This window comes from Malaclemys terrapin, chromosome 10 (genome assembly GCF_027887155.1).
Source record: "Malaclemys terrapin pileata isolate rMalTer1 chromosome 10, rMalTer1.hap1, whole genome shotgun sequence".
NCBI classification, from domain to species: domain Eukaryota; kingdom Metazoa; phylum Chordata; order Testudines; family Emydidae; genus Malaclemys; species Malaclemys terrapin.
In genome coordinates, this window is record NC_071514.1 from 8,432,307 (window position 1) to 8,459,984 (window position 27,678).

The 27,678-nt window shown below is 45.3% G+C and overlaps 1 protein-coding gene across 3 annotated transcripts in view; it reads left to right on the plus strand.

Annotated features, from left to right (window-relative positions):
- Window positions 1-18,143, plus strand: part of ADAMTS17 (ADAM metallopeptidase with thrombospondin type 1 motif 17) — a 264,395-nt gene extending 246,252 nt beyond the window's left edge. For 2 of the 3 annotated variants that reach the window (XM_054042918.1, XM_054042919.1), the window contains 2 exons: window positions 10,441-10,618; window positions 12,890-18,143. In XM_054042918.1, coding sequence (XP_053898893.1) covers window positions 10,441-10,618; window positions 12,890-13,041 — 330 coding nt within the window. In that variant the 3' untranslated portion in view covers window positions 13,042-18,143. Of the gene's footprint in view, window positions 1-4,793; window positions 4,880-10,440; window positions 10,619-12,889 lie in introns of all 3 variants that reach the window. The other variant, XM_054042920.1, reaches the window with a different exon arrangement.
- Window positions 18,144-27,678: the final 9,535 nt, after the last annotated feature.

Consider the following 27,678-nt stretch of genomic DNA (forward strand, 5'->3'; position numbering starts at 1 on the left):
CTAATGTGTAACCCGGGGGCAAGCCATTTCACTTCTCTCTGCTTCTTGATTCCCCTCTCACTTTTTGCATGGCTTGCCTGTTTAGACTATAAACTCTGTTGCAGAGACTGTCTCTTTTCTGCACAATGCATAGTACAACGGGGCCCTGATCAACAGTCAGGGCGCTGAGTCTCCCGCTTGTCATGCTGTCCATTGTTGTCTCAGAGTTTCCTTGTATTCCCCCGTCAGTGTGTCTGTATCCATCTGTTGTCTCTTGTCTTATAGTTAGAGTGTAAGCACCTTAGGGAAGGAACTGTCTTCTTGCTTTTTGTTTGTACAGCACCTAACAGAGCGAGATCTGGATCCATGACTGGGACTCCTAGACACTACAAGAATACAAATAAATCATAATAATAGATGCTACTGTAATACAAATTATTATTACTAATAAAGTCGGATTTTGTCAGCGTGAAGGCCATAGTCATTAGTATTCCATTTGAAATGGAGCACATCCTAATGTGTTCTTGTCTAGTGGGATTCTCAGAGGTTGGCTATGATTTCCAACAACAGAACGTTGGGTTAATTGCTAAGAATAATTGTTCTAAGTAAAAGGGCTACTTCATTAAGTGCATTTTTCTTATAGAGAATGAATGACTTGGATAATGGAGTGGAGTAGGCTTATAAAAGCTGGGAGGGGTTGCTAGAACTTTGAATTCAAATCAACCTTGACAAATTGGAGAATTGATATGAAATCAATGAGATGAAATTAAATAAAGATACGTGCAAAGTACTACACTTCGGAAGGAAAAATCAAATGCACAAATACAAAATGGGAAATAACTGGATAGGCAGCAGTATTGCTGAAACCATCTGGAGGTTAGAGTGGATCACAAATGGATATGAGCCAGCAATTAACAGGAGAGTCGTATGTAGGATACAGGAGGTAATTGTCCCAGTCTACCTGGGACTGATGAGGCCTTAGCAGGAATACTGTGTCCAGCTCTGGGCACAATGCTTTAGGAAAGATTTGGACAAATTGGAGAGAGTCCAGAGAAGGGCTACCATAAAGATAAAAGGTTTAGAAAACCTGACCTATGAGGTAAAGGTTAAAACAACTGGTTACGTATAGTCATGAGAAAAGAAGACTGAGGGGACCTGATAAGTCTTCAAATATGTTAAGGGCTGTTCTAAAGCAGATGGTGATCAGTGGTTCTCCATGCTCACTTAAGGTAGGACAAGAAGTAATGGGCTTAATGTGCAGCAAGGGAGAATTAGGTTAGATATTAGGACAAACTTTCTGACTATATAAGGATAGTTAAGTTCTGGAACAGGCTTCCAAAGGAGCTTCTGGAATCCCCATCATTGGAGATCTTTAAAAACAAACACCTGTGAGGGAAAGTCTAGGAATATACTTGGTCCTGCCTCAGTGCAGGGAGCTGAACAAGACCTCTTGAGATTCCTTCCATTCGTACACTCCTATGATTCTTCAAAGCCTCCACCAGAATCCGTTGATTTCTTAGGGAATTTCATCATAACTATTTTAGCTTTAAAAACAAAAAGAATATGTGGAGGATAAAAAAATGTGTAAGAGGCAGAGCTGCTTAATCATTGACATTCTGTTCTAATTCTTGACTTACCCTGACATTCTGGTAAAGAATTCAGGATTATTTTTTCAATACGAGGTATGTGCAGCAAGTAATTCACCATTTATCACTCATGGTACCCAGCCTGAGGGTAATTATGCAGATTGAAACCCCATGATAATCAGCGTATCTTTGTGCTAGTCAGACAGATGGTGCACGTACAGCTATCTTCTGTAGAAACATCTGTTCGCGACTCCCTATAATTTTGTATTCTTTCTAACAGCCTTTCAGGATTTATGATGTCCAAATTGGAATTAAGGAAACAATTTTCCAGAACACCTTTAAAGACCAGTTAGCATCAAAGTGTCCGGTCATTGGTCTCACTGTGTTTACAAGGAAGGCAGTGCAAGGATTGACAGGCAGTATTTCAGTGTTGTCTAACCTGAGCAGCTCTCCATTCAGCAGAGACTTACGGGTGGGGTGCGGGGGAATATCTTTGGTACATAGAGGGCGAAGATAAACAGTATCTCGCTAAGTTTAAACACACCCAGCAGAATCTTCCCTTTAAATTCTCAGTTGTTTGTAAATTGCAGTTAAGCACCATTAATTAATAGTTAAATAACTAAAGAGAGTGTTCAGACTAACCCAAGCACCCAAGAAATTCTTTAAAAACAAGGGCTATATTCTTAGCTGGTGTAAATCAGCATTAAAGTCTTACAGATAGGGAAACTGATGGAGCAATGCCGGTTTATATCAGCTGGGGACCTGGGCTGAGTGCAAAAACATCTCTGCAAGGAGAGCTAAGCATGCTGGAATATGGAACCATATAGGCTAGTAGGCCCATGTACATTGCACAGTTGGGCTTCTATTACCCAGCACAAAGTTTGCAGCCATTTCTTGTAGGGTCGTGTTGTGAGGGATTGCGGGTCTCAAACCTAGGTCCGTGGGTCCTCAAGCAGTTCCCAGACCACAACCACCCCCATAGGCGCCGACTTCCCCTCTGCCGGGTGTGTGCTCAACACCCCACCCCTGCACCGCCCTCGCCCCTCCCCCATTCCACCTCTTTCCCAAAGTCCCCTTCCCACCCTGTCTTTTCCTACCTCAGCCCCACCCCTTCCTGCCCCCCCTTCTCCCAAGTCCCCACCCCACCCTGCCTCTTCTCCACCTCCTCCCCTGAGCATTCCGCATCCCCACTCCTCGCCCTCCCTCCCGGAAAGTCCTAAGTGCTGCCAAACAGCTGTTAGGCAGCAGGGCGGGGGGGTGGAAAGCGCTGAGAAGGAGGGAGAGGAGCAGGGACATGGCACGCTCATGGGGGAGAAGGAGCTTGGGGGTGCTCCAGCCCCAGAGCACTCACAGAGTCGGCGCCTATGCCACCACCTCACAGCGCTCCAGAACCAGCAAGGGAGGGATTTAGCGGAACTCTGGCCAACCACAGGCTCCACTCACAAAGCTCTTGATTGGCGCGGACACCCAGCCCCACTGATTGACCTGGATGCAGTACTTAAGCCAGGAGGCACAGGAACTTGTCTGAGCACCTGAGTGAACTGATGTACTGCTGGCTTGGCCTTGGCCCTGCTATCTGACTCTGACTCATGTTTGACCCCTGACACTGGTTCTTGGTTCCTGATTCCACCTTGATCCTTGGCATGGCGGTCTGACTTCTGACTCCAGTCCTAACCCTCGGTCTGACTCCAGACACTGATTCCAGCTCAATCTTTGGCACAACTGTTGACCCCCAACACCGACCCTGACTCTTGGCGCTATCCTGACTCTGGCTTTGGTTTCTGGCATCGGACCCTGCCTTTGATAACTAGGCCTGCTTGCCCACATCCTGGTCTCTACATCTGTCCTTAAAAACTTACTGGTAGATCAAATCAAACCAGTCACATTTCTTTGTTTCTGTGCGCCATATTGCACACACAGCATTTTGCAGCACTGTTACTTCTCCAGAATGGATTTAAACCTGGCCTCTTTCCGCCTCTGAACTCTGAAGATAATGGGGCTCTTCAGAATGGGGAAGTCTAGTTTAATTATGCATTGAGACCTGCTGGAAGCGCTGGTCCTGTCTTGTTCTTTAGGTCATCCAGACTTCAGTTTGAAAGCACGGCTCTAGGCAGTTGAAAAAAAATCTGCCTCTCTTAAAGTTCTGAGGTACTGTCGCATCCATCCGCCATGAGCATTTTCTGTTATAATTTATTGTTTCTTCCAGCTCAGTTTACTGAGTCAGAGGAGCAGACATTTCTTCTTGATTAAATTAAATCAGTCACTTGACAAAAGTTTTCAAATGAAAGATTGCTGCTAACAAGACCAGATAGGTTTTCTGATTTCTTTTCCCCCTATGAAATATTGAGAAATAGCTTACAAGATGCTTTGAGCTAATTAGATCTTATCAGCGGAAAGACAGACGTTTCATTCTTTAGTGCATAATTAATTATACAGCAGTGGAAGTTGCCCTGAAGTTTATGAACGTGCTCGCTGCTGAGTTGCTGTGAAGCTGAAGAGTTTAAATTAGCAATGTTCGTTATAAGCCTGACACTAGGGACTGTAGCAACAACTCTCATCACCTCACCTTCAACCCCCCACATTGAGGACTGTTGAAATCCAGGGAGCACAGAGCCGGCAAGACATTTGTCAGTCAGCACAAATTCCCTTCCAGGAACTTGCCTCATTTTCCTTCTGACTTTTACATATGTAGGAAATAAGAACAGCCAGGGGGGGAAATACTTCCACACTTTCCTAAAATCCTGAAGTGCTTGAACTCTGGAGTCAAGATAGAAGATATTAGAGATGCCACCGTGTCATACCTTGTCTAGGGTGACCAGACAGCAAGTGTGAAAAATCGGGACGGGGTGGGGGGTAATAAGAGCCTGTATAAGAAAAAGCCCCAAATATCGGGACTGTCCCTATAAAATCAGGACATCTGGTCACCCTTGGTAGTCTCCAGTAATTTTAGCAGAATTGGGAAGAAGCAGACAGTCAAATACCTCCTCTCAGTCACTCACCAGACTGCTTGAGCTGGAAAAAAATGGCTGAAGAAAAATATCAGGTAACCTACTGATCAGCCTCCTCGGGTTACTAGAGACCCCCCTACCAGATGGCTTTATTGCTAGGTTACCTCTCCCCTGATAAACCAGTTTTTCTGCTTGAGAGGCTGTCTATTGTTTAGAGCTATTCCATGTCAGTGAGAGAACACTTGTCAATGACCCTCTTTTGTTGTTCTTTTGCTGCCAGGCCTTGGAATTTCAGTCCAACATGGAGGCAAACAGACAACAGAGAAGGCAAAGCGGCTTCTCATTCAAAATGGATTTTGCAGCTTGGTAAAGTTACATACAGAGAATTAATAATCGAACGTAGAATTCATAAACTGTTCAGGCAGATTTGGTAAAATGTGACAACTTGGCTCCAGTAACTTTCAGCAGAACTGGAAAGAAGCAGATATCTTTAAACACCAGAAGCCAAGGGTGTGGGTGGTAACTAATTAATAAGACTTGCTTTCAAGCCAGTCACCATCACTGATGTCATCTTGAATTATCTCATTCGGGAACAGGCCAGTCCCTTAAAAACATTGCCAACCAACTCAATGTGTTGGCAGAATTGGTTGAGCTGGGAAGCTATGACCTTCTGTTTGAAGAAGTACCTTTCTGAGGCAAAGCCTCTACCAGTGACAATAGAGGCATTCGTCATCCACAAAGGAGCTGTATATACGTCCAGATGAATGCATCAGGTATTCTGTCCCTGCTTTTCTCTCGATATTGGAACAAAGGCATTTTAAAGGAGAAGCATGGTCTAGTAGTAGTTAAAGGACAAAGATTCGGGAGATCTGGGTTCTGTACCTGGCTCTGCCACTGATGCAGCAAGTTTTGCAAGTCATTTCACCTCCTTTAAGCCTCAGTTTCCACATCCATGTAGACACCTGGGCATCTTATGAGGATTAATCAGTGCTTGTAAAGCCCTTCGATCCTCAAGAAGATGCCCTAGAGGTGCAAACTGTTTTGCTAATAATAAAGTAATGGTCTGATGCCTACCAAAAAAATAAAGTCCAGTGTTTGCTGACAAATATTTTAAATATACTAAGCACAATTTGTCACATCTGGCCTCAGTGCCTGGAGTAGGGATTCTGCATCCCACAGGGCTTTCATCCCTGGAGCAGGGCAGACAGACTTTCCACTGCTGCTCTGCTCTGGTATGATAGGGAAGCAGCATGCCCAATGGAGCTGCACCAGGTGAAGCTGCATTAGAGGAGGAGCTGACTCCATACACCCCCAGCAGCTCAGGCCACACCCTCTCTGGAGTGAGTTTTGCTGCATTGGCTGCTGGTGACTCTCCCATTGGAGAGGAGGTTGCAGCCACCTTCCTCCACTGGAACTTGCCGTGCCCAGCATAGACTTTACCTCTCTGGGGACCCTGTACCAGGGTCTGTGCTGGCAGAACCTGCAGTGAGTCTGGCCCACAGAATTGCTCCAGCCATGTGTATAGTTACGTGCTTCCCCAGCATAGGAGAGGGAGCAGAGGTCCTGTGGCAATGGGTATACTTACCCAGAAGCAGAAGGGAAGCCAGGAATAGTTATGGGAAGTTTCACTTCGAGTTTGATTTCTCTGCTATTTTTAACAATGTCATCTCTTCTGAATGCAGTACAGCATGAGTAACCAATCCCCCCTTTATGTCATTTGTATCTATTCCTATTTCCTATTGAAATTCCTTTGTAAAGAGACTATCCAAGTATAGAGTTGAAAATTTCTTCTTAAAATAAGCCAGATGTCCAACCCTACTTTAACTGCCAAGCCCGAAGAGTTCAAGAAAGATGTTAAAATCTGTCTTCCTGGCTGTGAAAGACTAATTGCATAGCATAGGTGATGATCCCAGTCTCCCAGGAGTAGGAATCAAACTGCTTAGGGCAAAAACTCTGCTGTTATTTGTCTAAGGAGTGGAGTTGGCAATGTCTGTGGAAAAAGTTTCATGGCCTGCCCTCCTTGCTGGCTAACAGATTCAGACAGAAACACACATACACTCATGAACATTTGTAACTCAGTGACTGAAAATATTAACACACTTTATCCGAAAAATCCATTTTGTGTAGGAATATTAAAAAACATAGCAAGCAAAAAAAAAAAGACTCTCACAGAGAGAGACGCAGGACTGAGAGCCATGGAGCTGCCATGTTTTTCTCCTGACACAGAACTCCGTGGCTTTGGATACGTCATTTTAATCTTTATGTATCTCAGCCTCTCCATCTGTCCAAGGGAGGTATATTATTCACTTACCTCGCAGGAGTGTTGTGAGAATTAATTTTAATGTTTGTAAAGCACCTTGAAGATGACAGTTGCTACCCATGTCCTATTGATTATTCTTGTATTTCATTGGATGAGTGGAAAGGACCATCCAGGTGAATCTGTACTGGATTTTAATTCTCCAAGCTCTACGAATGCAAATAAACCAGTAACGTTATACTACCAGCCTCCACATCAGGAGAATGTGATGAAAACTTTGGGAGAGATCAAAGTGGCAACCAAATTTAATGAAACCTTTGCCATTTGAGACACCAGCTCCCTGCATATAAACTGGTCAAATGTTACAGTGGGCCACAGTCTGACACCTTAAATGGTTCCTTCTTGAAACAACCAGTTGTAGAGCCCCCAAGGCTGGGAGGGGCTATTCTTCACTTAGTCCTAAGTAGATGGTACAAAAAGTAACTATGGTGGCGCCATCAAGAAATAGTGGCCATATTATATTTTCTCACTGTTTCCTTGTACTCCCCCATCCATCTGTCTTCATCCATCTGTTTAAAACCCTTACCTGTGGCATGGATGCTACTTTCAGGAAGCAATAATAGAGTCTCAGAAGGCATGCATTCCTCAGAACACAAAGGGACCAGGAAGGCAAAGAATAAACCAATGGGGCTAAATAGTAAAGGCCAAGAGGTTATTCAAGCCAAACAGAGATCCTTCAGAAAATCCAGCCCTAGTGAAGTCAGTAAATAGGAGTGTGAAATATGGCAGGTAGTACATTAGGAGGAAGTGAGAAGGCTAATATGGAATTTGAAGAGCAAATGTAACTAATGGCGTAAAAACAAGTAACAAGGAATTCTGTGATTATATCAGAAGCAGGAAACCTCTATGAGAAGCAGTGCTTCCGCTGGGCCACCACCGGGACCAATTAAAGAATATAAGGACATTGCTACGAATCTAAATGATTCTTCATAGCCTTCATCACAGAGGATGCTGGGGAAAGACCTACCCCAGACCTACTCTTTCCTGGAAATAAAGATAAGGACTTTACATCACTGTGATACCTGAGTGCAGAGCAATTTAGAAGAACTGTTTCACCATCCCTATTTTCCATGGTTCTAATAATTTGAAGCGAGGTGGCATCTAGCCCTTCATTGGTCAGCAAGGAAGGTAAAGACTGCAAGGAGGCTTCCCTCCAAAACCTCTTTGCACTCCTATGCGGGGACCAAGCCACGCTCTTTTTGCTGTGTATTCACTGAGCAGAAGCACCTGAGGTTTCTAGCAACACAGGGAGGGCAAGAAGCCTGTGGCTTGGCTCTGCTCTTCTGCAGCAGGCAGAAGAGCTGGGGAACCAGTAGTGTACCCTTTCCAACGTGTAGCAGTGGCATACCACAGCAATAGGGTATCATGCATGATGCCTTCAGGAGCTCCCACTGGCCAATGCACCACAGCACTGCCCCTATTCTAGGTTGTGGCTTAAAGCAACGGTTTGGTTTTTGATGGTACTTCCATCTTATCTGCCAGCCAATCTCTCTCTCTATCCATCTTCATCCCACCTGAAGTGTATCCTTTTGCTTTTAAATGTTGGGTTTAATCAGTAAAGATTATCACCCTGAGACTGGCGGTGCTTGGCCAGGGACAGCTATGCTACCCCAACAGTGCTCAGGAAAGCCAGAGGGGAATCATAGAATATCAGGGTTGGAAGGGACCTCAGGAGGTCATCTAGTCCAACCCCCTGCTCAAAGCAGGACCAATTCCCAACTAAATCATCCCAGCCAGGGCTTTGTCAAGCCTGACCTTAAAAATCTCTAAGGAAGGAGATTCCACCACCTCAATACACTCTTTGCCATATCAGCCCAACATCATCTCGGATGCCTCCCTCCGTTTTGTTTGTGTGTGGCACTAGCAGGCGTAGGCACCCTGCCAAAGTCTTGCAACCCATTGTTTCTTTATTTTCAATACAAGGTTCTTTCATTAACTCCAGCTGGGGCGCTGCACTCTGCTTGCCGCGTTCACTTTATTAAAGTTGAGCAGCTTGCAAGTAGGGCATCGTAAATCATGAGTGTGGGGCAGGAGGGCGGGGGGGAGGGGGACTCCAATTGTATGACAACAAAGAAAGCGCATAAACAGGCCTGGCCTCCTGGCAAATAAAAGCCAAGCTAATGGAGAGCAATTTCCAATTGCCCCCTGGAAGCCAGGCGAGAGCCAAAGGGACTTGCAGGAATAGAGGCGGCTGAATACTTGGATACCTGATGTTTCCTCCTGTATATTGAAACGCCGCCTTCTCTGTTTCCCCTGTAGTCTTTGTATGTGGGAGGAAAGGGACTGACCTTTGAGTACTTGAGTTGCCCACCTCTCTTGTTTTATACCGCCATACCACCTGCGAGAGCATGATCTCCAGTGCAGGAACTTTGATAGACTGTCAATGTTGTGGAGAGGTCACCCTTAGGAACTCAGCCAGTGGGGTTCCATTGGAGCCGCTGGGTCTCTTGGGATGCCTCATGGAAAGTGAAGTGGGATCCATGCAATGGAGAAGCTAATGCAGCCTCAGGCAAGATACGTTTTCCATGTATGCCCTTGAGTGGCTGGTGAGGTGAACTACGTCCCCTTTCTGCCCCTCCCCGCCTGCCCTTTCACCCAGATTCCAAAAGGTTAGGCTATGTCTACACTACAGTTAGGAGCAAGCCTCCCTGCCCAGGTAGACAGACTCATGCTATCTCCACTCAAGGTAGTGCAGACGTTGCGGCTCAGGTGCCAGCTCAGTCTCTCGTTCCCACCCGAGCCCCTGGGTCTGAGTTCGGGTGGCTGACCTGAGCCTCCACCGGAGACGCAACATCCACACTGCTGTTTTTAGCAAGCTAGTGTGAGCCGGTCTGCCCAGGCTGGGAGGCGCGTACCCTCAGAAGGTACGTCGACACAGCCCACCGAAGTGAGTCTCCCAGCCCGGGTCAACAAAATCAGGGGAGTGGTGCTTGCTATAGCACTCTATACATAGCCGCCTGTTGCAGCTCAGGCTGGAAGCTCAGGTGCTGAAGCCCACCCCGCTAGCCAGGCTTCAGAGCCTGAGCTGCAACTCCAAAGCACTGTCCACCGTTATTTTAGAGCACCCAGTGCCACTACCCCAAGTCTGTTGACTTGGGATGGGAGGCCTGCTCCATGGACTTTGCAGATGGACCCAGAGAGACACAAGGAGCAAGTAGGGAGGGAGGAAGGGTGCCACAAAGGCAGCTGCCTTCCACCTTACCACATAGCCAGATGCTTCTCTTTGCACATAGGTCTAGTGGGTATGATCCAGCCTGGAGACTCAGCAGGGGCAAATACGGTAGCTGAAGGACATTACACCGGCGGTTGTTGAGTCTCTCATGCAGAATTTTGCTGCAGGTTCACTGTGTCTTTCGCTCCAGTCCCCGATTTTGTGGTCGGTATGTCTTTCCAAGCCACCGGGGCTGGCCTGTGACTCACTAAGGCAGTGGTTCTCAACCTGCGGCCTAATCCACACACAGCAGCAACCCATGTGACATCCTCAGGGCCCTACAGGTAGTATCTATATTGCGTGGATGTGGCCAACATAATACATACACAGCTGCATGTGCGACCCACAGTGGTAAATAGGTTGAGAACCACTGCACTAAGATGTCCCTCTCTTCTCCAGTGCTCCTCAACCTGCGGGAAGGGCCTCCAGTCACGTGTGGTGCAGTGTATGCACAAAGTCACCGGCCGCCATGGCAACGAGTGCCCTGTCCTATCCAAGCCAGCAGCCTACAGGCAGTGTCACCAAGAGGTCTGCAATGAGAAGATAAATGTCAACACAATTACCTCGCCCAGACTTGGTGAGTGGGTGGATGCAGAGCTACAATTCTTGGGGAGGTTAAATAATCAGCCTGAAGCCATCAAACACCAGAGCATATATCCTGCCCAGGTATCTGGGAAACACAGTCCTTATGCTGAATGTTACAGAAACGAGGTTCCCGATGGCTCATCAGAGACAGAAGCATGGCGACCATCAGAATCTCTGGGTAATTAATGTTCCAGAGTAAAGAGATGCTTTATTCTTCATAGATCCGCGCTGCCGGAGACCTCTACCAAGCCAGAATTCCTCGAGCCATGTTCCCTGAGTGATCAGTTGGAGCAGGCAGGCATATCCAGGGGTCAGAGAGAAAGGGGTTGGGAGTTTTGGGTGAGGGCATACACCCGCACTCAGTCATCATTCCACGCTTCAAACACCTTGTCCCATGATGGGTAAAATGGGATAAGCAGAGAATGTTAGTGACTTGGGTTGCATTTTGCTTGGTTAATAAGATTGGGGAAATGAATTGAAATGGAAAAGCCTGGCCACTTAGGAATCTGGGGCAAAATCAATACTTGATCCTGCTAGTGAAGGCAGAGGGCTGGACTCAATGACCTTTCAAGGTCCCTTCCAGTTCTAGGAGATGGGATATCTCTATTTAATTTATTATTTAGAAAAATACTCCAGTACGCTACAGAAACCATCCAGAATTAGATTGTAAGCACCTCGGGGCAGGGACTGTCTTTTTGTTCTGGGTTTGTACAGCACCTAGCACCGTGGGGTCCTGGTCCGGGACCGAGACTCCTAGGAGCTACAGTAATACAAATAATAAATAATGATCATTATAAAATGCTGCCCTGTCACTGCTTTAGGCAGGAGTGGTTTTGACCATGGTTAACATTTTCAGAAGTGCCTACGGGTGCATCTACGCTGCAGTTAAACACCTGCAGCTGGCCCATGCCAGCGGACTCAGGCTGGTGGGGCTGTTTAATTGCGGTGTAGGCGTTCATGCTTGGGTGGGAGCCTGGGCTCTGGGCCCCTCCCCGCTCACGGGGACCAAAGCCGTTGAGTCTGGACGCCTACATCAACAGCCTGGTAGCCCTAGCCTCATGTGCCAATTAAACACCCCTGGTTGGCCCATGTCAGCTGAGGGTGTTTAATTGCCGTGTAGACAGACCTGAAGTGACTTAGGAACTTGAGTCCCATTTTCAAAAGTGACTCAGGCATTCAGGAGCCCACGCCTCATTGCTTTTGAATGAGATTACAGCTCCTAAGTGTCTATGTCACGTTTGAAACCCCCCAAACCACTAAAACCCAGCTCTTCAATGGTATTTAGGTATCTAACTCCCATTGATGTCAGTGGAAATTAGGGGCCTCAGTACCTTTGAGGATCTGGGCCTTGGGCACTTTTGAAAATATTACTCCATGACTGTAGAATATTGCAATATTTATCCTAAAAAGGGAAGCTGCACCCACCCATAATTGCGAGTGACTCCAGTGTCCCATTTTGCACTTTCTATGAGTCTGGCTTGTTAATATGGAGATATACCTATCTCATAGAGCTGGAAGAGACCCCAAAAGGTCATCAAGTCCAGCCCCCTGCCTTCACTAGCAGGACCAAGTACTGATTTTGCCCCAGATCCCTAAGCGGCCCCCTCAAGGATTGAGCTCACAACCCTGGGTTTAGCAGGCCAATGCGCAAACCACTGAGCTATCCCTCCCCATGTTGATTTTGGATTGGTCTTTTCCCCCTCTGCCCAGGATGTTCTAACCACACTGGGCAGGTTGCTTCATGATTTTTCCATTACAGGGTTTCTTTCCCCTTTTGCTGCAGTATCTAGTACTGGGCACTGTCAAAAGGGCCCCATTCAGCAAAGCACTGAGCACATACCTCACTTTACACATGTGTGTAGCCCCATTGACATCCTAGGGACTACTCACCTGCTTAAAATTAAGCATGTGCTGTGTGCACTTTGTTGAATCAGGGCCAGAAATAGGACACTAACAGATGATCTGATCCAGTGTGAGAATTCCTCAGGGCCTTCAAGCATATGCCCATCTGTTCCTTGCCCAGCCTTGCAACATTCTTCTTCATGATAGTTCTTTCCATTGTGTTTGTCAGACAAGTCACTACCAACTTGTTGCCCTGATCTTTTCGGCAGCAACCCTACTTCGAGCATAACGCATGCCACCCAAATCCCAGTGTTGACTAAGATTAGCCATCTCTCCCTCATCCGGTGCTCTGGTTATTTTGGTCACACATGGGATGCTCTCCTCTAACATGCTGGCTTCTTCTTTCTATTTCTGTCTGAAGCTGCTCTCACATATAAGTGTACAGGGGACCAGTGGACAGTGTACTGCAGGGTGATCCGTGAGAAGAACCTGTGCCAAGACATGAGATGGTATCAACGCTGCTGCCAGACATGCAGAGACTTTTACGCAAACAAGATGCAGCAGAAGAGTTAATGAATTGGTGCTGCTGCTTAGGGTATTACAGCTATTTCTATGTAAATCACGAACGAGCAGCTCTGAGTACTGGAACTTAATGAGTTGCTACGATGTGGTGGATTCCAAAGCATACCTAATAAGACTTGAAACTAATTCTGCAGACTGGATGTACCAAAGTAATCCACTCATCCACCTTAAAAAAGAGTCATCTCAAGGAGCCAATCACGTAGAATTTTATTGTGTTTTGACATCATTACATTTTTCATTAATGCTTTTTACTTTAATATATTATTACCAGCCACTGGATGGCTTGCTACCATTTAAAAAGAAAAAAAAAAGACAAGAGTTGCAACGTGATTAAATTGACTAAAGTCATGTGTACCTCAGTGGGAGAAAGCCTCTGGCAAATAACTCAGCAAACGTGCAGACATTACTTAATGCTTCAACCTTGGCTTCCATCTGATGCTCTTAATTCCCAACAGTCAGCATGCTGTGGGGTGGGCTTGGAGGGACACACACAAATGAAATGCTTAATTTAAAAGGGGGATTTGCTATAAAAGCTTGTGAAAACGGATAGCAGAGGATGGATGTCTCTGAAATTTCTGCAGAAAGCTCAGCACAGTTTTATCCAACATTCCATTTATTGTAATTTAAAAAAAAAACACTAATTGGGAATTCCTTCTCCTGTCTGGTTCTGAAAACATATCCCCCTCTCTCTATTTAAAAACACATGTGTTTTCTTTTATGATGCCTTATTCTCCTCAACGAGTTTAAAGAAATGGAAGCTAATTAACCCAGGAGCAGACAGTTAATTTTAAGCCAGAACCACTTGCATGAGATGGAAGTAGCAGGAAATCATTTCAATATATACGGTTTGTTGGGGAGGGGTTGTTTAACCTCCTCTTTCCAATTTTTGGAATTCAATCTGATAATGAGACTGAATGCTATTTCTTAAGGGTATTGTGAAACCAACTAGGGTTGGCACATACCCGAAACAGAGACCAGAACAGCATTTGCAGGAAGGGTAACTTAGAGACCAAGCAGATCTTTCCCCTCTCTAGGGGCTGGTCTACACTGGGGGGGGGGGAGGGGGGATCGATCTAAGATACGCAACTTCAGCTACATGAATAGCGTAGCTGAAGTCGAAGTATCGTAGATCGATTTACCTTGGGTCCTCACGGCGTGGGATCGATGGCTGCGGCTCCCCCGTTGACTCCGCTACCGCCGCTCACTCCAGTGGAGTTCTGGAGTTGATAGGGAGCGCGTTTGGGGATCGATATGTCGCGTCTTAACGAGACGCGATATATCGATCCCCGATAAATCGATCACTACCCACCGATACGGCGGGTAGTCTGGACGTACCCTAGGATGTATACATCATAAATCCTTTTGAGACGGAAAGGGAGCAGTTAGTAGACTTTCAGAGTGAAATTCTGGGCTAATTGAAGCCAAAATGGCAAAACTCCTATTGCCTTCAGTAGGGCCAGGGTTTCACACTCAGGCTATGTCTACACTGGCGATTGAACGACACAACTTTTGTCTTTCAGAGGTGTTAAAAAAAACCAACAACAGCAACTACCCTGAAAGACAAAAGTTTTGCCAGCAATTAGCGCCAGTGTGAACAGTGTGCCAGGCTCTCCTGCCAACAACGCAAATGCCGCTCGTTGGGGGTGGAAGTTTTTTGTCGGCAGGAGAGCCAACAAACAGCAGCTACACGGCATGACTTTTAGCGGCACAGCTGTAGCGAGATAGCCATGTTGCTAAAAGCTGTGCAGTGTACCCATAGCATCAGTCTTGTCTCCTTTTGCTTTGTTACCTGGTGTTCCTTTTATGAGGACAGTTGGAGAGTGCTGTGTAAATGATAGTGTCTTACACGTGTCTAAACTTCAGACCAAATTCGTCCCTGAGATTTAAATGGGAGCTCCACACAGGGCAGAATTTGGTTTAGTGAGCATTACAGTCGATCAATGTCTCTCTGCCATATCTAACTCAGGCTATGTCCACACTACAACCAGGATCCACGCTCTGAGATCGATCCACCGGCGGTCGATTTAGCGGATCTAGTGGAGACCCACCAAATAGACAGTAGATCACTCTCCAGTCGAGCCTTGTACTCTACCCCTGACAAGAAGAGAAAGGTAAGTCGACGGGAGAGTTTCTGCCGTCGACCCCCGTGGTGTAGACCCCACGGTAACTCGAGCTAAGGTATGTCGACTCCAGCTGCGTGAATAACGTACCTGGAGTTGAGTAGCATAGGTCGACTTACTGCGGTAGTGTAGACATAGCCTCAGACACGTATCCTTTCCCTTGCCAAGCTCTGCTGCCATGCATGCCGTGGGTAGGTTACACTCACGCTCTGTGAAATCAGCCGAGCCGTATGGGTGAATTATAGCTTTATACTTGCTTTAGAGACATATGTTAATATTTATGATTTTGGAGATGGGCACAGAACAAAACCCAGTCCCCAGCACTAAACATTGGGAAAGTCTGGATCCCAATGTGAGCATTGTGGCTCATGCCTCTCTCTCATGTTATTGCTATTATTGCCTTCCTTTAATATGCCGAGGGATAAAGGCATTTAGTACTTAACATTTTTAAACAACATTTTCTCCCTGGATTGTTGCGGTATCCAGGAGCTCGGTGAAATAATTTGTAATGGCTTTATTAAGGGCTGAGCTTTCAAACATAGGAACCTAACTTCCATCTGCAGACTGGTAACTGCATATGCATCCACATTTGCATGGGCAAAATGTGTACTTGCTTGTGCAACTGGGCTTGTGCACCCAAGTGCTGGTCTGCACGCATAAAGGCACATTTGTATACACAATTATCTCTCTGTAAGTGCTTGGCCCTAACAGATCTTTATTCTGCATACTAGATAGTTTTCGTGTGTGAGGGAAATGATTCTAATTTGATGGTTGTTATACCGGTGGCTCTTTGGGTAAGTTCCTTTTAAAATCCGAATCAAATCTTTTCCTCCTATTTCTAACCTTGGGTCCAAATTCAGAGCTGACATAGTTGGTTGTGTAAGTTACCAAGTAGCATAAGTCAGTATAAAATGGTGTAGTTAATGCAGAAAGAGAGGTGGGGGGAATGTAGCTGATTGAAGGTCATGGTATAAAAACCAAAATCGACAGAGTAGGCAGATAAACAGGTAATGAGAAAGTGCAAGAAGGTATCCGATCAAGCAGAGAGAGCCTGCTTTATCTTAAGAAGGCCTGTTAGTAGCTTTTCCTGCCATACTCTCCCCATTCAGTCCCTTGACATGTAAGTTACACCCCTTTACCTCAGCCTACTGACATGCACCTCACTCTGCCATTCACTGCCCCCATTGTAAAGTGATTTGCATCCCTGTTAGGGTTTGGGGTTTTCTTAAAGGGTAACATTTCAGCTCACGGTGTGGCTTGACTCTGTGAAATGCCACATCCTCGCATGTCATTTATTACAGCATGTTACTTGTGTTGTTTTGTGCTGTCATGTGATTTATCACAAGACCCTTTCATTCTGTTCAGAGTGATAAGAAATGGACTTCTTACATAGTGGGAGTTTTTTCGCCTTCTCAAGGCCCTGATCCAGCCCCCTCTGCTGTCAATAGAAATACTCCCATTGACGTCAGCGGGGTTTTGGGCTAGGTCCCAAGTTTGCGTCCATATAATGGGACATGAATCTGCTGGTTTAATGGATGGATTTCTTTTGACTGTCTGAGCACAAATGCCATTTATTTCTGAGCAGAAATCCTCCTACATTAAAAACAGAGCCCCATTTGTATTACTTGATCTCCTGATGACCCTAAATCCCGTCCCATTTTGTAATGGCCAAAAATATCAACAAAAATGTTTAATTCTGCACTTTTGCTTTGTATCATTTTATAGATGCTTTTACTATGAATTTACAGCTACGCTCTGGCCTCAGTTACTACATACCAGTGAAAAGAAAGCTGTTTATTTCAGTGTAGCCATGACGATATTTTTTTTTTTGTTCATAAGAGATTGATGCTCTTTGATTACAGTGGTGGTATTTCCATATTGTAAACAATACTCTATGTACTGTTACTAAAGTACTGTACATTTCTAGTTGCACAATTGTGTTACGAAGTGTAGATTCTCACTATCTTATGTATGGTGCTATTTCTCTGTTGTTGGTGGAAAAGAAATCTTAGCAGTTGATTATTGCTTGATATTTTATTATAATACAGGGATATATCCTCCATGGCAATAATAGCATTTAAGGTTCTCATTACAGAGTGAAATGTATATATTTTTCCATTAGTTAATTTACGTATGTACTGTATCCATGGTTTAAAAAAAAATTGTGCTGGCTATAAATAGAAAAAAAAACTGTCAAGCAGAATGGAACTAGTTGTAAATGAAAATCAAAAAGAGAGGATTGTTCCAGTCTGAAACAAATTGAATAGGTTTAATAGTAAATTAATTTTTCCATAACAATCTTATAAGGTTTATGAACTTGAAAAAAATGCAAAGCAAAACCAAACAGCTAACTGTGAAAATAAAGAAGTAGTAAGTCTGTAAGTAACACATGGTGCATCTGTCTAATACTTGACTGAGACTTGGATTCAGATGAGTCCAGGACCCACCATTGACATCTGTGGTAGGTGTAAAAGGTCATTTGTCAGTGAAATACTGGCAGCTCGGCGTTCCCAGCGTGCTAAGAAATCATGAACTGATGGGTCTCGTCCCAATGTGGTTGCAAAATAACATACAGGGAATGTTAATCTGTAGCGAATGCCAAGTGAGTTCTTTGGTCGGTGACACACCACAGCAGAAAACGCCTGGCTGGAAAAACTGATCTAGGCTCCATTTGGGATAAGCTGCATAGGTCTTGGGAGTCTGTTGGGAGGATAAAGCTTTTGCATGGGGGGGAGGGGGTTTTATAAGCACATTTCAGAGAGTTTTCTTTCAATGTATGTTAGAATCAAGGTGAAGTGGCAGCCACACTGTATGTTTAATGGTAGCTGCCGCACAGACGCAGCCTTATGCTGAAGGTTGCTGAGCATGTGGAAATTATATTGGAGTAAAAATTATCCCATCCATTTGAAAGGTATCTACATAATTTAGCTGCACACTTCCTTGGTGTGAATAAACAGAAGTATTCAAAGCTGAGTGGTTTTGGATGTGTTTGTTGTAGGCACAAGCAATAACCCATGTGCTTTTTAATTGGACGGAAGAATGCACAACCCCACAAACGAGGCACAATAAAAGATGTAGCAAGTATTTATGAAAGGAAGTGAAAACCCCTCAAAATAAACTATCCCAAGCAAAACTCCTCAGGCCAAACTCTCTTCTCATTTTCATTTGTGCTTACCTCCCGTCCCCCTGCCACTCTTGGGCAATGTACAGCCGTTCTCTGTCCCTGGCTATTTAAACTTCTTTCTTTACATTTTTTAAACCTGCCAGAGCCTCTTCCATATTCATAGATTGTGTAAGGCCAGAAGACACCATTAGATCATCTTGTCTGACTTCCTGTATAATGCAGAATTTCACCCTGTTATCCCTGTATTGAGCCCAATAACTTGTGTTTGGCTAGAGCATAGTCCAGAAAGACATCCAGTCTGGCTCTGAAAACAAAAGATGGAGAATCCACCAGCTCCCTTGGTAGTCTGTTCCAATGGTTAATCACCTCACTGGTAAACAATTTGTGCCTTATTTCTAATTAGAATTTGTCAATCTTTAACTTCTAATCTTGGCTCCTGTTATGCCTTTCTCCTCTAGATTAGAGGGTCCATAAGTATCCGAAGTAATCTCCCTGTGAAGGCACTTACACACCGTAATCAATCACTTCTCAATCTTCGTTTTGATAAACTGAGCAACAACTGTTTTCCTCCTAACGACCTTGACCATGGCATCCATTAAATTCACCTTCCAGAGCTCAAATTCTGCAAGAAAGGGCTTTTAATTTTGGCTGGTTATTTAGATGCTGTATTAGAAACAATGTTTTACATTCATATATATTTGGAGGTTCAGATACTTATCTGCATGACATTATGACTTTGCCCCCAGCTTTGCCATTCTTGTCATGGTTGCCCTTGGAAATGTGGTCATTGGGAAACAGACTGACACCAGACTTTCAGGTCAGGACTCCTGAATTCTGTTTAGAGCTCTGCCACTTGCTCACTGTGTAGCCTGAGGCAAGTCACTTCACCTGTATGTATCTCAATTTTCTAGTCAAATGGATTTATAATATTTAGCAGGTTCCTAGGGGTATTGTGAGGAGTAATTAGTGAGTGTTTAAAAAATACAAAGATTGCTATTATGATTCATACCCTAAGAGTGTTAGTTTGGTGGGAGACCCATTAAAGCAGCCACTCTTGGAGATGAAGAGCGGTTACAATGAGAATTTCCTTTGCAAGAGACGATTCCAAACTATCCAAGGGGAAATGTGGATATCTTCAGACATAACAGGACCTGAAAGATTGCCGTCAGCCCAGAGAGATCACTCATTCTACAGCACAGCTGGCTTAGGGGACTTGGCAGCAACACTCGTGTAAGAAGCCATCTCCTGACTGGTCACGCCCTGGTCCGTTGGAACTCAGCCATGGCACAGAGGGCTGGTGGGGGACAAACAGCTCATAGGTGATTCGATAAGGCAGCTCTGTTTTTGCCCTAGGGGGAGAGTTTTCTCCCACTTACCCGCCAGCTGGAGGCTAGTTGTTTTGTTTTACAGAGAGAAGGAAATAAGTTGCCAGAGGAGTTAAGCGTCCCCTTTACTGTCCTGGAATATGGAACCAGAAAGGACCTCATTGTTCAGGCTGGCAGTTCGAGTATTTTCTTTCACAGGTTAGATCCTACTGTTTACCGTCAAGGTCAGTATGTTGTAGATCTGGTGAAATATTCCTTTGAAATGTATAGGTACCCTAGCGCAAACACAGTCACACTCCGACATGAATGATCATTTTTTGGCTGGTCATCACTAGAAAGACAATAGCTTCTTTTCATATTCAAGCTTGATTCTTCCATATGTCCCTTAGCAAGGGCAAAGTTACTGGGAGTAGTGCAGTGCTAGAATTCTAAAATTCTGACTTCTCCCAAAACTATTTCCAGAAATGCAGCATGTATATCGTTATAGACTAGGGGTCGGCAATCTTTGGCATGCGGCTCGCCAGGGTGCTTATCCTGGCGGGCCAGGCCGGTTTGTTTACCTACCGCGATGTTTGTTTACATCCCTTGGCCCGCGCTGCTTCCCGCAGCCCCCAGTGGCCTGGAGCGGCGAACCAATCAGCCAAACCTGCAGATGCGGCAGGTAAACAAACTGACCCTGGCGAGCCGCGTGCCAAAGGTTGCCGACCCCTGTGATAGACAGTGCTAGACTTTAGCATCCTGGTTGTCTTCTCCATTCGCTAATCTCACACCTAACACTTCTTTCATTAATGCTGTATCCCCTATACCAAGCTACCTATTCTAAGGTGGCTTAGGAGGTACCTGTTAAGACCACCTTCTGTGATGGCTATAAAACAGCCGCGAAATTCTACAAACTCTGTTCAGAGGTTGCTATATATTAACACTTCATCAGGATAGTGTATTGCACAGTCGACATGTGATTGTAATTGTTGACCTATTTAAACGTTGCTGAAACCCCTACTAAGCCAAAAGACATTATATTCAGTTGGGATATGGTAAAGGGTGGGAGGGTGTAGTGAATGCTGTAATAGCTTTGGCTTCAAATGTTCACGGTACTTGCCAATATCTCTTCTACAAATCCAATAGACATGAAGTTTTTGCATATAACAATTTGCTGTTTTTCTCTACTTGTATCCCTGATCATCCAAACAAAGGATTGGGTGATTTAGAAACCATCCTTCGCTATTTCATTGTTGTCTCAGCTTTCCCTTTTAAGAGTCCTTAGTCAAGTTCATCGGGGCAGGTGGAGCCAAACTGCTCAAATGCTCTGATGTGACAGTACCAAGAGTAAAGCATAACGTCTGCTCAGCTGTTTGGAACTCGGCTCTCCCTCTTCAGATTCCACCTGCTTCCTCCGCTCACTCTTAAGTCCTGATGTTTGTTGTCAGCGTTGGCTGCCTCTTGAGTCCTGACAGCAAACTAGCTTGACCCTATTACTAAGTGGTTTCTCTGGAAGGGAATTCCTTTCCAATAAGTTAGATATATGGAACACCTCCTCGTTTCAACCCCAGATGCTACCAAGAATGTTACTGGCTGGGGTCCTCTCTTCTCTGGTGGAGTAAGAATCACTTTTTCCTTCATGTATCCCAAGAACACAATGTAGCCCTTTGGGAATAGCTTTTTCCCCCCCTGGTTTTAGTGAGAATCTGTGGACACTGATGCAGAAGCCAACCTTGTATACAATCCATGGTAGCTAAATCGGCACAGTGCTGTTGTGCGGCCGACTGCAGTTCAACAAATCTCTATGGCCAAAAGGAGTCATAGTCCCATTTCTGCGTTCCTTGGCTTCGAGCTTCTGCCACATCTTTGTAATGCTTGACAAGACTATCTGACGATTTAGAGTTCAGTTCTGGAACCCTACAATTTCCTTGTCCTCCGGTGTGGGAGGGGTTATTTTTAACAAAAGACCAGTATTATTTGACTGCAGTCACCCTGCAGGGCAAGAAATCCAAAGGTGAGATGAAATTTTAAGGCTGAGACTGGATTTTTGGATCACTTGAACCGTTATGTACCCAAGTATGTGTTGCATGGAACTGGGACCTTGTTTTTCAATGATCTTCCAAAGTTTGCAGATGACACAAAATTATTCAAGATAGTTAAGTCCAAAGATGACCCTGAAGTATTACAGGGGGATCTCATGAAACAAAATAGCAGAGGAAATTTGACAATTGCAAAGTAATACACATTGGAAAAAATAATCCCAACTACACACACATAATGATGGGCTTTAAAATGGAAAAGAAAGATATCTTGAAGTCACTGTGGATAGTTCTCTCTCAATGCACATAAGTGGTCAAAAAGGCTGTCAGAATGTTAGGACCTATTAGGAAAGGGATAGAAAATAAAACAGAAAATATCATAATGCCACTATATTAATCCACATTGCACCCACCCCTTAAATACTATGTCCAGTTCTGGTTGCCCCATCTCAAAAAGAATATAGTGGAACTGGAAAAGTTTCAGAGAAGAGCAACAAAGATGATCAAAGGTAAGGAAAAGTTTCCATACTAGGAAAGATTAAAAACATTAGGGCTGTTCAGCTTAGAAAAAAGACAACCAAGGGAGGATATGATAGATGTCTTCAAAATCATGAATGGTCTGGAAAAAGTGAATAGAGGTGTTATTTACCCTTTCCCACAATACAAAAACCAGGGGTCACCAATTAAATTAATAGGCAGCAGGTATAATTCACACGAGAGGAATTACTTTTTCACACAACACACAATTAACTTGTGGAACTCATTGCCATCGGATGTTGTGATGACCAAAATGGAGGTTCAAAAAAGAACTGGATAAGTTCATGTAGGATAAGTCCATTAATGGCTGAAGCTCTGGTACAGGTCACTGTCCGAGACTGGATACTGGGCTAGATGGACCATTGGTCTGATCCAGCATGGCAGTTTTTATATTCTTAAACTACCATATCTATGGGTGGAGCAGTCTGTGTTTCAATCAACTGCTACTCAGGACAGTTCTTGTAGTTTCTTACCATGACCATGGCTTAATAAACGCAGGCGATTTTCAGTCAGGCCAGGAATCAGTCGTAGGCCATCTCACTGTCCAAATGACATGCACCTGGCAAAAGACTGATTGTATGAGCTGCTAATCTACAGCATTTAGATTCCAGACCTATTCATCATTCTGCTGGCTCCTCTCCCATCCTTCTGTCTGTTCCTAGGACCAGCTGGTCATTCATTCTTGTTATTGTCCTGTACAGTGTTCACTTTGGAAACCTTTTGTCTCTCTTTAATTGGATGCTTCTTACAGGGGAAGAGAGGACCCTTCAAGATGCACCAACGCTCTTTTTCTACCCCATGCCCCATGTTGCCACATTGTGGCCATCCCAGTCTGCAGACAATGCTCACCAGAAACGAACAAGTCACCTGAAGGGACATGGGTGCTGCTCGGCGTCTTTGTACATCGCTGCACATAATGTCAGGGTCCTTTTCCATTAGTTCACACGTGTCGGGATATTGTATTTAGTTACCACATCTCATGAACTGAAATCTAGATTTCTAAAATACCTTGTCAAGAGAGAGCTCGCTAATTTTCTAAGTGTTTTTCCCCTTAGAAGTGTGTTTGTTTCCTTAGAAATGTTTCTAACCAGCCATAGCAGAAGAGCTGAATAGTCTCCAGTGGGGATGGGAAATGCTCTTATTTTGTCTGACTTCAAACCTAAGTGGACATCCTGGTTATCAAAGTTTGACTCAGACTCAAGTGTTGGTGGCTTCATGCTCTGTTCAGGAGAGACTATGAAGTAGCAAGAAGCAGGGAGAATAATGTGATTGAATCAGTAAATGCCCTGTAGACTAATAGTGATGTTTAAAATGACATTATCCAGGATTTATGTAACTGAGGGAGTAAGAGGGGGTTGCAAACCAACACAGGTTCTGCAAACCCCAGAAAAGTAGCTGGAGAACCCCTCCAAACCTCAAACTCTGAGAGACTTGCCTGGCTCGAATCTCCAGGACGTCCCTTCCGTGTTACAGGAGCTGAAAAGAATGCAGAGAGACCTCATTGTGCTAGATTTATTGTAGTGTTAGAGCTGTTGTCTGCCAAATGGTGGCCAGACACTCAGACAGACTTTACCAATTAGCAGAGTCCTGCATCTGATGTGTGTCCTGCATATTTCCACAGTGGAGACTCCAGGCGGGACCCCTTGCGGCCTGAAGTAGTTGTCTGCTTTAGTCTCTGGCTAGCAGAATGGGCACTTGCAGTCGCAGAGCACTCCTGTTGCGTGGCTGTAACCAGCTCGTGCCCGATGTATTATTGTTGCATCGTTCCTGGGACCCAGCAAGGCCAAAGCTTGTGTGACTCGTGTGGGTCATGGTGAAGGATTTGGCTCCCTCCTCAGATATCTCAGCCTGTGCATGCTGGTGAGAACATGACTCAGCCCACTGGTGGCTGTCAGTGTAGGTGAGCCCGTGGGGACTTCTACCTTCAATGTCCTGCGACCTCAGTGCTGATGATTCCCCAGTCTCCTGCTCTTCCCTTTGCATCCCTACCTGCCTCTTCAGCATCTCCCCTCAGATATCCTGGTGTCATCTCGCACTGACTCCATAACTGAAATCCTTGGGTCACTTTTATCCCCGGTGTAACTGCACTTCCCTTCTCCAATGCTCTTGAGAGCGCCATTGCACTTCTAGGCTCACACGTTTGGTGTAATGACTGACCCTTCTCCCCACATCCAGGATCTCTCACTCACTCTTGTTGCTGTGACTTCTTTCACGTCACCCACATCTGCCCTTTCATAGATCCTAAGGCCAGAAGGGGCCATTGTGATCATCTAACCTGCCTTCCTGTAGAACACAGGAAATTGCCCCCAAATAATTCCTAGAGCAGAGCTTTTAGAAAAACATCTCAACTTGATTTAAAATTTGTCAGTGATGGAGAATCCACCTCAACCCTTGGTAAGGTGTCCCAATGGTTAATTATGCTCACCATTAAAAATGTATGCCTTATTTCCACTCTGAATTTGCCTAGCTTCGACTTCCAGCCATTGGATCGTGTTAGATCTTTCTCTGCTAGATTGAAGAGCCCATTATTAAATATTTGTTCCCCATGTAGCTACTTACAGGCTGTGAGCAAATCACCCCTTAACCTTCTCTTCGTTAAGCTAAATGGATTGAGCTCCTTGTGACACCCATATATCTATAAGGCAGGTTCTCTCATCCTTTAACTGTTGTCATGGCACTTTTCTAACCCCTCTCTTCTGGAGTTGTGCACACCAGAACTGGACACTGTATTCCAGCAGCATTCGCACCAGGGCCAGATTCCTCTTTGTCCCTACTGCTACAACCTGGTCATCTCTGCAATTTAGTCTTTCCTGTCTCCATCCCATATCAGCTCTCCCCCACCCAGCCTAGCCCAAAGGCCTGAGTCTTCTATCTCACCTGCTGTTCTGATCATGTCAGCCCAATCCTGGAATCCAGGGTCCAGTCATGGACCAGGAGCCTGTTGTACAGACATGGAACAAAAAGACATTCCCTCCTGTAGCGGGATGGTTACCCCGCTCCTGCCTGGAAGGGCTTAAAACAGCCCTGCCAGAGGGCTGCAGCTCTAAAACCTGGGCTGATTGGGGAAGTAGCCACAGCTGGGCCATGCCCCAATCAGGCCACAGCTGGCCTGTATAAAAAGGCTGGGAGCCAGGCACTCCGCTCTCTCTCTCTCTCTCTCTCTCTCTGTTCAGGGAAAGAAGGGCCTGGCTGCAGGGAGCTAGACATAGGGTACCTGTAGTGGAGCAGGGCTGGGGAAAGGCTGAGGAGCTGGGGAGCTCCAGCCTGGATAGCCCCAGTCTGCAGCCTAGTAGGAGGCCAAGGGGTACTGGGGGTTGCAGAGGGCAGCCCAGGGCTAGGCCAAGGCAGCAGGTCCAAACCCAACCTTGCCTGTGATGAGTGGCCTATACTGCAGTCTGCCCCAGGGAGTGGGGGCTAGTTGGAGACTGGCAGTGGCCTTATTCTGAGGTGAAGTAGGGATAGTGTGTGGGGGGTTCCCCAGGGAGGGGGAACTGCCAGGGGGCAGCACTCCAGATACAAGGGCACCGGGGTCCGGGAGGGACACGGGGCCAGAGGACAGGCGGATCACTAGCCTGCAGTGGGCGCTCCAGGATGCTGGAAGAGCCAATTCCCGAGACGACCAGCAGGAGGCGTCGCAGGGGTGAGTCCGTTCCTCTACACCTCCCCAAAAACTTACATTCTCAGCCTTCCCTCAAAGCCACTCATAACATCATCCCCACCTACATCTTTGTTGCTATTGCCCCGCAGTGCCCCTTTAGCCCTCCAATCTCCCTCCAGCTCCTCCTCCTCCCACTCTCCACTTCTCTAGGTCTCATGCGGCCTTAGACTCAAGATTCACAGATCCTTCCATTATAAGGCAGAAGGGACCATTGTGACCTCCAGTGTAATACAGCCCATAGACTTCCCTGTTCTTATCTACCACACACATCTACTCTCTTCCCTCAATCTCTCCCTTTAAAATACCCGTTTTCTAGAAGCCCTTCCCGCCCTCTTCCCAAGATCAATGCCTGCACACCCTTGCCGGTATGTGTGGCCACTGTCTATTATTATTGCTCCATATGTACATTGCAGTAGCACCTAGAAACCCTAATCAGGATTGCCCTAGGCACTGTGCAGACATGTACTAAGAAATGGCCCCTGCCCCAGAGAGTTTACAATCGAAGGGTACGTCTACACTGCAAAGAAAACCCGCAACACCGAATTGGAGACCCCAGGTCAATTGTCTCAGGCTGCGGGGCTAAAGGTAGATGTTCCTGCTTGGGTTGGAACCCGAGCTCCAAGACCGTCCACCTCTCTGGGTTTCAGAGCCTGGGCTCCAGCCCAAGCCTGAATATCTACATGGCTATTTTTAACCCCGTAGCCCGGGACTCTGCACGATGGGTTTTTCTTGCCTTCATAGGGTATATCTACGTGACCAAGCAACATGCACAGGGTCTGAGGGAAGGGATACGTTTGAACATCTATGTACAGGTTTTGTGACATATACACATTTTTCCTGTTGTAATTAAAGAATAAAATCCACAGGGACCCTACCTGGGTGGATCCGATTGCAAAACCCAGGGCCCTTACATTGTAAGCTCCTGACAGCACCACATAAATTTACAATGCAGCGTAAGTGATTTTTAATAGCAACATAGAAAACATGCCCAGCTGGATGGCTGGGTTTGTTCCAGCAAAAAGCATTCCCAGTACAGTGATCAGTGACAGTCTGCTAAGAAGTCACTATATCAAATTAATTATGACATGATTGTAAAAAAATCCAGAAGACAGCCAGGGAAACCACTGTGAATATTATACATGTAGCAATAAAAAGGGGAATTGTTAGCAGCACCTTCACTGAGGTTACAACGCAATTAGTTGCAACCAGAGAGAAGGCCAGTCCAGTAAAACCATGAAAGACAAAACTAGGTGACTTACATATATATATATAATATTATTGGGGTGACAGCCTGGATCTTTTTGCCCCATTCTATATACTTCTCCCAGCTGTTGCCTCTGACCTTTCTAAGGCCAGGGATATTCAACCAGTTTTCAGCTTCTTTTGGGGTGCCCCAAGCTTCTAGACTGAGGTGTTCATGCAAGAGAGATTTTTATCACTTAAAATGCTTTGGGCCAGATCCTGCTGTGATAGAATCTCTGAAACTGTTAACCTTGGCTCTAATAAAAGCAGAATCAGCCTGAGTCCCTTTATATATTTGAGAGTAGAAACAGGTCTGAGCCACCAAGATCTGGCTCAGACTTGAACTCTCCAAAACTTCTGTGCTTCCCTGATTCTGCGCCACATTATTCAGGAAGCCAGTGTGCATGTCAGATTGTAAACTGTTTCTACACATGAAATTCCCAAAATTATGGAGGAATCTAAATCTGGGCAGAGTATGAGATTATTTCAAATTTATCTCTACTCCTCAGATTTTCCAGATGGGATTAGTTTAAAATTAAGCAAGTGCTTAGTGGTTGCCCTAAATAGTAATGCTTTCCAGAATCAAGATCTAATTCCTTAATAA